This window comes from Etheostoma cragini, chromosome 15, assembly GCF_013103735.1.
Source record: "Etheostoma cragini isolate CJK2018 chromosome 15, CSU_Ecrag_1.0, whole genome shotgun sequence".
In the NCBI taxonomy this organism is placed as follows: Eukaryota; Metazoa; Chordata; class Actinopteri; order Perciformes; family Percidae; genus Etheostoma; species Etheostoma cragini.
The window spans coordinates 24,658,175-24,668,234 of record NC_048421.1 but is presented as its reverse complement, the minus strand read 5'-3'; the positions used below and the strand labels follow the sequence as shown (position 1 = coordinate 24,668,234).

Sequence of the window (10,060 nt, the reverse complement as noted above, 5' to 3'; positions counted from 1 at the left end):
ACCTTCGAATGACAAGCTTGCAGGTGTGTAGCCAGCTGTCAGTAGGCAGATTCACAGAGCTTTCACTCCGAATGCATGTCCACTTTTTCTGCTCAATCCTTTTAATAAAAGAGATCAGTGCGAGAGCCACAGCTGGTCAGTGTCGTAAATACGAGTCAGATATATTTATATAAAAGAAATAAATGACACAGTCAATGGCAGGTTTGACTGGTCACTGTGCATCATTTTTTCACCTCTTCCATAGTTGCCCTAGACTGGCACTATACCTGGATTATTGATGCCTTTACTCTCCTGCTGCTTTCACATTAACCTACTAACCCTGATCTTCATCTCCATCTTCATCCTCATCTTGCTCTTTGTTTTTTATGCCTCCCAAAACCCATTTTCACCTCTCCCCTGTCTCCTTAGTTTCCATAGATTTAATGTCCGGTATGATTAACAGGCAGCAATGAATGTGATGGGTTCTTTCTCAAATTAACCAGCAGCTAATCAATACAGGGAGGCATCACATAAAAGAGGCAATTAAATGGGGGTATGTGTGTGTGTGTGTGTGTAAGAGATAGAGAATCTATGCATTCATGCATGAAAACAAAAACAACAAATGGCAAACATGCAATAATATAGAGACATTGCAAGAGTCTATATAGCCGCCAGGTCCCATTAGACAGGAAAAAAATCACAAACAATAACCAAACGCAATGCAAAATTCGTTAGCATTTTTATCAAAATATTCCTTTATTTAATTTGTTATAGTAGGTTTGTAGTTTAGCCAACTCTAAAGGATGTTATGATGAATTTAGACCAATCGGAATTATAATCCGTGGTTTACTGGCGCAAATTCTGCACAGGAGAGTATTTTTAAGCCCATGTATAATGTTGCGCAGTAGAAGTGAAAAGTCCCTTAAAATTGGAAGTAGGCTACAAGTAGGCTGCCTTTAATCTGTAGGCTACTTAAGTACAGGACGTGTGTAGCCTGTGTGTAGGCTAGGCTATGTAGTTCTAACCCAGTCCTGTGTGGCAGGTAAATAACAGGCTAATACAGGCAGTATGCAGACAACATCAGTCAGCAATAACCACATTTTCTAAGGCACGCGCGGGGCAGATAGGTGGAGCTCGTGCGCAGCTGGTGTCACTCAACAAATGAGAGAGAGAGAGAGAGAGAGAGAGAGAGAGAGAGAGAGAGGCCGTTGGGTACAGCGAGGGTACCACAGGACACTGCTTTCTGCACTGCTGCTGCTGGACCTCAACAACTAGCAACAGACAAGGAGAAACCCAAACTGCCACGGATATCTGCTCGACCTACCTCACAGTCGCCGCAAATTTGACCACCTTTGGATATTCTGCTACTTGGTAATAAAGCGGCAAATTAAGTGACAGCGTTTCTAGCATTAATTTGTCAAGGGTGTTTTTATGTCGCCAACGTTTGGATTCTGTGAACCGGAGCAAGCGGACGGAGCAGCGCGTTTCCACCGACTGGACCCTTCTACTTTTCGGCGAAGGCTACGTTCATTTACAGCTCACAAGCAGTTGTGGTTGTAGTCTGTCCACTTGGAGACTGTTTGCCTGGCTGGCCACTATATAGCTTTCGATATCGATAAGTAGCTGACGGTCAGCCACTGTGGTTCACATAATACAATTTCAGCTACTATAAGAACAAACTGCTAGCGATAGCGACGTTAGGACCTAAAAGCGTTGACAAAGGCTGTAGACGTCGGGGTCATTAGCAAATATTGAACATAATAGGCAACACAACATGTGTGTTTAGCCTATTAACATATTACAGTTTGTCTTTCCTTCTTTTAATGACCTGCTGCTAAAGTAACAAGGGCTGCGAGTAGCTCCACCAGCACAGCAGTTAGGTTGATAAGCACTTGTAGCATTTGGACTTTAACAAAGACAACAGCGTTTTTTGTCTTCTAAACGTTTTCCGGTCGGCCAAAGACAACATAACGGAGGGTAAAGTTTGACAGTAAACTGCTGAAAGGTCACCGAGACCGGACATCTCTTTTTCTCTTCTCCCCCTCCTCCTATCAGTCTGCTATGAAGATGTGAACTCTTCCCTCCTCTCTCACTCCCTCCCTTCCTCTTTCTCTCTTCGCCGTCCAGGACGCTTTGATCTTTTTTTCTCTGTTTGGTACAAAGAGATCAAAGGCGACTCCCGCCTCTCGGGGATGTACGAAAGCGGGGATGTTGTGGGTTTTAGCCCCAGCCCCAGCAGCCCCGGTGCGGGCTCTTTTCTGAGCATGGACTACTACCACAGACCCCCGGGGCTTGGACCGGAGAAGGGACTCCTGTCCGGTGTAGGAGGACTCCAGCGTCCGTTCGGAGGGTCCCTGGTAACCGGCAGACACTGGAGCGGATCCAGCCACTGTGAGTCCCATTGAAACATAATTTGCCATTTCGGACTTCTAAACCAAATAACTGCAGGGCACACCAGAATTAGTCAGTGTAGATAATTGAAGAAGTTGAGAAATAACAAGGGGGTGCAGGGGGGTAAAGTCCTTGCCTGTGCTTTGAAATGTCTTGCCAGTTGTGTTTCTGTGTGTGTGTGTGTGTGTGTGTGTGGGAGGGGGGGTTGAATGCATGAGCACACCGGTTCCAATTGGGACACATGCCATGCCAGTCCCTTCTATAGTAGCATAGCAAGTGCCCCACAACCTCATTTTAAGGCCCCTAACGAACTAGCTAGGAACTAGCCTGCTCAGCACGTTTCCTTTCCTGTTCTTTCATTTGTAGACCCTTACATGATTGATGTACTTGTTCTACAGTACACTAGCTACTGTTTGTGTCCACACCGTTTAAATCAGTGGCTATGTTTTTTTAAATGTAACATCATGATTGCCAGAGCCCTAATATACATTTACAAGGGTAGACGACATGTCTTTGTCCCAATTTGATTCAAAGTATTGGGACTAGATAGTATTGAGTATTGTGATTTTCTTTTCCTTTTTTAACCCCAAAAAAGTTGAATAATACACTTTTAAAGACAATATATCATGAGACTTTTGTAAAAAAAAAAATTCTGTGAGGAATGCACATCCCATGTTAGTCAGTCAGTTTGACATTTATTTCATTTGTAAAGAACAACATAACATGGATTTTATGTTCTGCTTTAGGTCAGTTTAGCTGGAAACGGAAAAGATGTAGTCGCTGTCTGCGGTACCGTAAACAGAAAATACTTAGGTGAATCATTGGTTAAAAAACATTGATTCTGGGGGAATGAATCGATTTTAATAAATTGTCACAAAAAACATCCTGATACATATGAGATGGGATTCTTTTCCCACCCCAATCCTTATCAATGATGATTTTAATGTAGCTGTATGTCTATGTATGCTGTGTATTATGCAACTTTCAGGTTAGGTTCAAGTGATTCATATGACCTCAGTAGTTTAGCAGCTGCCTGCACTCATTTACCAAATCCAGCCGTTCCGACCTCAGGCTCAGTGCTTCTCATTGGGTGAGAATGAACTTGCAGCCTTTTTAGCTCGTCAAGATGGCCAACAGGGCCCGGTACCGAATTCGATACTTTTTAGGTACCAACCGAATTGCCTTCTTAGTATCGAGTATCAAAAAATCCCTCTTCATTCAGTACCAAATTTCAGTACCTAAGTAGTAAATCTCATCAGTGTCAGTGAGCCAATAAGCATGCAGCATGCTTCTACCAAGATGTAAAAATGATGTGAAAAATTGGTATCGGAAAAAGAATTGTTCAGGAATTGGTATCCGTACTGGTATAAGTTCCGGTAAATGTTTTGAACGATACCCAGCCGTATTTAGAGCCGAACCGTTTAGTTGCATTACTATTCTATTTTTCATAGAATTTTCATGCAACATTTCCATGCATTACCTGGATTTCAGTTTCTCAAATGTGTAGGGTTTTGTACTTTTCTGTGTCCTATGTGATAGTAAACTAATGTTGATACCATGTTGGACTTAAGCAAATTCCGATTAGTATTTTATTCTCTTTTATGCTGACATTTAATATAATGAACAATACAGTTTAGCAATGAACTGAGAAACAATTATCAGCTTAACCAATAGTTCATATGGTAGTAAGGTACAACCCTAGAAGGATTTTCACAGATTCTGTAAGTTATGTTCTTTTTTACTTGGCATTCAAATATATTGAATACGGTATTATAATTGTTTTGTATTCTGATAGCACAATAATATTACTACTATAATATTGTATGCTTTTTGATAGTGAAAAGCCTTGTGTATTTGTAGCTGATTATGGAACCTTGCAAATTATTACGATAGTTTAAAGCTATAGTGTGTTATTTCTGTTGACTCCATGAGGAATTCAAAGTAATGGCAACATCACTGTCGGCACATCCACATGACATAAGGCTTATGTTATCGCGCACGCACCCCCACCCCTCCCACACACAGTTGCTAGTAGCCAAGGAGGACGTGGAGGACTAAAATAACAAGATGGACTCTTCAGAAAAGGTCATCACCTTCATTCGAGCTTCTGCGCAGGATAGTCAGCTCACGCCACCATCTCCTGAACATAGTCATACTGAGATTCCAGAGAGAGCTGTGTGGAGGTAATAGCAACTCGTTTAGCAATGGCTTGAATCTAACGTTTTTAAAAGTTACACACTAGTGCGCCTGGATAGCTCTCCTGGTAGAGCCAGCGCCCACATACACAGGTTAGCTCCTCAACGCGGAGGCCCCGGGTTCAACTCTGACTTGCGGCCCTTTGCTGCATGTCATTCCCGTTATCTCTCCCCTTTCAAATCTTAGCTGTCCTATACAAATAGTATTCCTCAAAGAGTGGTCCGTCAGTTTGCAATTTATTTTAATAATCAAATCAGAGTTTCTCAAACTGTCTTCCATCATAAATGTGTTATTTCAAGCATTAAATAAACTTGCATGCAAATGTAAGCATTTACATTGGCTTTTTTCTCATGTTTTTGGATTTGAGCAATGAAGCCGACCGTTTTGCAACACTGCCTCCCATTTACATCACAGATGATCATGTGACATTTAAATGAAATGCGGAGAAATTAAGTTTATTCTTACTGTGTTTTCAGCAAAAGCCATTCTTCCCATTAAGATGGCAACTAAGGCATTAAGTCATTATATTTGGCTATAATCTGTAATATAGTGTTGAAGTAGAATGCCTGTTGTTTTGGGGAATATTTTGGCAGTTAGGTGGTCCGTACATTTTTTTTTCAATGGATAAGTGGTCCTTGGTTTGAAAAACCTTGAGAAACCCTGTTCTATAAGACAAATTCTGGTGGAAAGTGGTGCTTTTAAGGACCCCTGGTTGGAAAGTCAGAAATATTTAAATCTATACATAGAGGTTACAACTGAAGCCACATGTGCAAAACTCTAACTACAGTCTGACTACCAACAGTCACCTGAACGCACCGTAAACTCTAACTACAGTCTGACCACCAACAGTCACCTGAACGCACCGTAAACTCTAACTACAGTCTGACTACCAACAGTCAACTGAACTAAACATATCCTGCATAACTCATTCAGAGCAACACAACTCTTTACACACTTCTCAAAACAGGCTCGGTGCAGCCAAACACTATGAACAATCCTTATCTAGATAACACACACTGAGACACATACACACACACACACACACACACACACACACACACACACACACACTGAGATAACACACACTGTCAGTCAGAATAAAAACACTAGCATCAACCAAGACATAAAACAATTTGAGTGACCTCACACTTGTCAATAGTTTCTTTTTGCAAAAGATATAGATTTTATAATATACCAATTTAAGATTAAAAAAAAGGAATGAAAATCAGCAGTTTGCGTCAATATGGTATTTTGTGTCTCGTAATTGATGGAATTACTGGAAAAAAAACTAAAGGTACATAGCAGTAACAGAATAGTGTGATCCTGCCTCTCTCGGCAGCATACAGCAAGTGTCCTTCATCACATTGGATCTGGTCTGGTCTGCATCATCTCTAAATACTAGGGAAATGTAGTGTTTCCTTTGCTTTCAACTCCATTACTTTCTGAACAACAGTAAGAATGCAGTTTTACTATTGTACAGATATGGTGTTTTTCACTTTTTTTATAGCTCGTATATAACCTCAGACATCTGACCTGGACACATTGGTAGCTTTACTCTTTTACCTGTTTCTCTCAAACAGTAGGTCTACAGTAAATAATGGTTTCATTCTTATTTGGTGTTTACATACAAAATAACTCTTTCTTTCTCTATATACATACAGTATATGTCCACTAACTCGTGTAAAACAAGACACCTGCTTAGTCTTTCAGCTGAAATTACAATCAGCAAAGTTTGATAGACACCAGACAGAGATCTATCCTGTCTGAATGGGAGGTTAACTTTTGTGACAGCAACACTTGTGTTAGTATCTTAACAAAGTTCTGTAAATCCACAGTGTTGTGCGCATTGTGATTAAAGTCATGGGACAAGTGTGTAAAAACTGACATTTTTTAAAAAGCAATAAAACAGATTCCATAGGGCTCTACATTACATTTCAGTGCTAAAAGCTAACTGGAGATTTGAAAATATGACTACGTCTAAATGTTGGCCTGGTGGGCCACCAGGCTTGCAATTCACTGGGGAAAGCCCTGGACACACAAACACAGAACCTTTCGCTTGGAGTTGAAAGTGCTGCCCCACTCCAGTGTCACATGTTGGAGACAACCAGCCTCCGAGTGAGACAGTAACCTAAGGATATTAACATGGTTATGTCACTGTGACATAGCCCTTGCACAGCCGAGTTAAAGTCATAAAAATAGAAAGTGCAAAGTTGACTCTGCTTGGCTGGTGAGAAACAGAAGGAAAGAAAGACGTATTATAGAAGGAAGGGGGAAGTGCTCTTAAATTCAAGCTGTAACGACAGGAGGATTGCCTTCTGTGTGGGGGTGGGAAAGGGAGGGGTCTTTGTGCATGACTGGAATGAAGAACGTCAAACAGGTTCAAAGGTCAAAGGCCATACACAGACACAGGCACCTACACACATTCAGTAACTGCTCCAGCGACATGTAAGCAGTGGCCTGGGGATAGTGCGTGTGTGTGTGTGTGTGTGTGTGTGTGTGTGTGTGTGTGTGTGTGTGTGTGTGTGTGTGTGTGTGTGTGTGTGTGTGTGTGTGTGTGCGCACACGCTTGAGTGTTATCTAAGGCAATGACTCACTGACAATTGGGAAGTGACCTACATCTCTCCCTCTCTTTATTTCTCCTTCTATCTGCCTCTTTCTTTCCTGTGTCAGCTGCCCAGTCATCACTTCTCTGCACTGAATGGCCTCTTTTTCTGTCTGTTGGACACACACACACGCACGCACACACACACACACACACATACACTTTGACTCACTGATACTCACAGTTTGCCTGGGAATGTGAGGGTATATTGACCAAGTTTGCCCTGAGTGTGAGTGTGAGAAAAGGGGAGGAGGTGGACAGTTGTGTGTCAGTGTTTGCAGCTACTAGATTCTTTATTTCTGTATATGTGTGTTTGAGGGATCACACTACCGTCAGATTATTAAGTCATTCGTTCTAGTCAGTGTCCTTTGGCAAGGCATGTCTTTGACTGTGTAGGAATTCTTCTCAAATGTCACACCTTCACATATTTTACATTCATTAGAGGCAGGATAAAGAAGAAAGAGAACAAATATGACTGCTATTGTTGTACCAACTTCTAATTTGGAGTATGAACACGGCGCTTACTCTAATACACCACACATGTTGAGGGTGTCACGATCAAGTTTTTTTGGCCCTCAAAAAATATATGCAAAGCAGCAGAAGATATATATAGATATTTTGGAGTAAATATGGATCTGGTACATTAATATAGCCTTCTAAATATGGCACACATTGTCCTCATGAGATACTTACAGTACTTTTACACCTACCTTGTTTAGTTCGAACATTTGACTTTTCATTGTGATCCGAAACTAAATTAAAGGATTAAAACCTCCCCTGGTCCACGACCAGAAAGCCAAACCTTGGTCTGGTTCATTTCAAGGGTGAGGCATAGGGCTGGGCGATTTGGAGAACATCTAATATTAAACTATGTTTGACCAAATGCCTTGTATTGCATTAGTTGGAACCAACTACTACATCTAGTGGACATTTGGTCTCCTACATACACTTGACTCTAGAAGTGGCTCTTACAACATAATTAACATAATATTATGGATGTATATAAACGGACTAATGAAGCCACCTGGGTCTGTCAGGTCGTGCATAATTGTCTGCTGAGCAAAGGCCGGCAACATAAAGAAGATCTAATTCCAGTTTAGAGGGAGGAGACAGAGGGGGGGACCATGTGCATGGCACACATTGTGTTTGTTTACTAGAAATTGTATTTTTTGGGGGGTTATGAGACAAGACATGGTAGCGTTAAGCATTGAATTGAGTGGCTGAGAATAGCTTCCGGGGCGTGGCGTGGCGTCACCGGAACTTGACGCAGGTCCGAGTCTGCATGGATCCGGTGCAGACAACTGCATGGATTTTAAATTTTGCAAGAGACTTGCAGGTAAAACATGTCAGACATGCTTGCTTTCTACATACCAGTCAAAGAAAACTGAAACTTCTTGGGGCTTCACTATGTGCTTCTTCTTCTTATTTAGTGTTTATCGGTGCTTGGCAAACCAGTTTAGAGGTGTATTACTGCTACACTTTAATTCATTGGATCTCTCAGTCTCATTATGTTCCACTCCAGAAGAGGCTGCTAAGTCGAGTGCGACACCTAGTTGTAAAATTCCTTATATTCATATCAAACCGGTTTGAATACTTTTACTCCGGCCCAATCCTAGTATGGGCATGTACAGTCTTTCTGTCTTTATGTCTGCCAGTAAGCAATGGGCATCACAATACCAAAAATCCAGTAGTCCGTGCCAATACCAGTAAAATTACACAGTTCTCGATGCCTATTTCAATACCATGGATTGTCTAAGATTACATGTACTTTTACTTGAAACAGGAACTTTTTTTTAAATATTAAAATGTCATAACAAGACATACAAAACGTGCAATAGAGCATAGAACACAATAAACTGCATTTAATAGTCCTAGTGCAACCACGTTTCTAACAGTTGAGTGACCAGAGACGTTACTAACCCCCCTGGGTACATATTGGAGTTGTATTTGAAAGATGAAGACATCTTAGAGCCTTTTCCTCCTGTAGCCTGTTCAGCGGCCGTAGCCGGCAACGTTGAGTTAATTGAAACCAACAGAGGGGGGGCTATAAATCGTAAAGAGAGGACCGTTAGTTTGCAGTGACCATGCCGTTTTTTTACGCTGGGTACTTTTTACTCTCGTTCATATTTTGAGTAAACTGTGAATGAATCCACTGGAACCCTCTGAAGTGTATACTGCCCCCATCAGTTCAGGAAGGTGCAGCACCAATGCTGCTAACACTGGCCTCCTCGCTAACGGTGTCTACGGTGCTTCAAAAAACGGGCTTTGTCTGTGTTTGCCATTTTAGATCCGGAAGGTACCGTAAGTATCGGTTCTGGTGACATCCCTAGTAAGCAACACAGACTTGGCTTGGATTTAATTTTTCAACCATGTAATGCAGGGGTCTTCAACGTTTTTAAGCCAAGGACTCCTCAACTTAAAGAGAGACCGAGCATGGACAGAACATGTGGGTGGTCTTGGTGACTACCAATAGGCCAGTAAGCAGTGTGGTTTACATTTAAAAATAATATGTTGGATTCATGGTAAGACCCTTGAATTTGGGAAAAAACCTCCCCCTTGCATTGACTCTGAGGACCCCCTAGGGGTCCCGGACCCCCTGTTGAAGATCTCCTGTGTAATGTCCTGCACAGTACATGTCAAGTCAATTTTATACATTAAGTACCTGTATCTTTGTCACAAATATTTAATAAACAAATGTAATGCATTCCCCAAATTTGAACTACATTTACACATTTAAAGTCAGTATCCGCCTCAAAAAGGTTGGTTGGGCTGCAAACAATTCTTTGAATTATCTATTAATCTGCAGATCAGAGTCTTGTGTTAATTTCGATTATTTGGCTGTTTGGTGCTTAAAATTCAACATCATAGAGCACAAAGGGAAGTCTTCAAATG

The 10,060-nt window shown here is 41.4% G+C and overlaps 1 protein-coding gene across 1 annotated transcript in view; it reads left to right on the top strand.

Moving 5' to 3' along the window:
• The first annotated feature begins 1,173 nt into the window (after nucleotides 1-1,173).
• Nucleotides 1,174-10,060, top strand: part of LOC117958473 (retinoic acid receptor alpha-A-like) — a 19,326-nt gene continuing 10,439 nt past the window's right edge. The window contains exon 1 of the mRNA XM_034894896.1: nucleotides 1,174-2,370. Coding sequence (XP_034750787.1) covers nucleotides 2,172-2,370 — 199 coding nt within the window. The 5' untranslated portion in view covers nucleotides 1,174-2,171. The remainder of the gene's footprint in view (nucleotides 2,371-10,060) is intronic.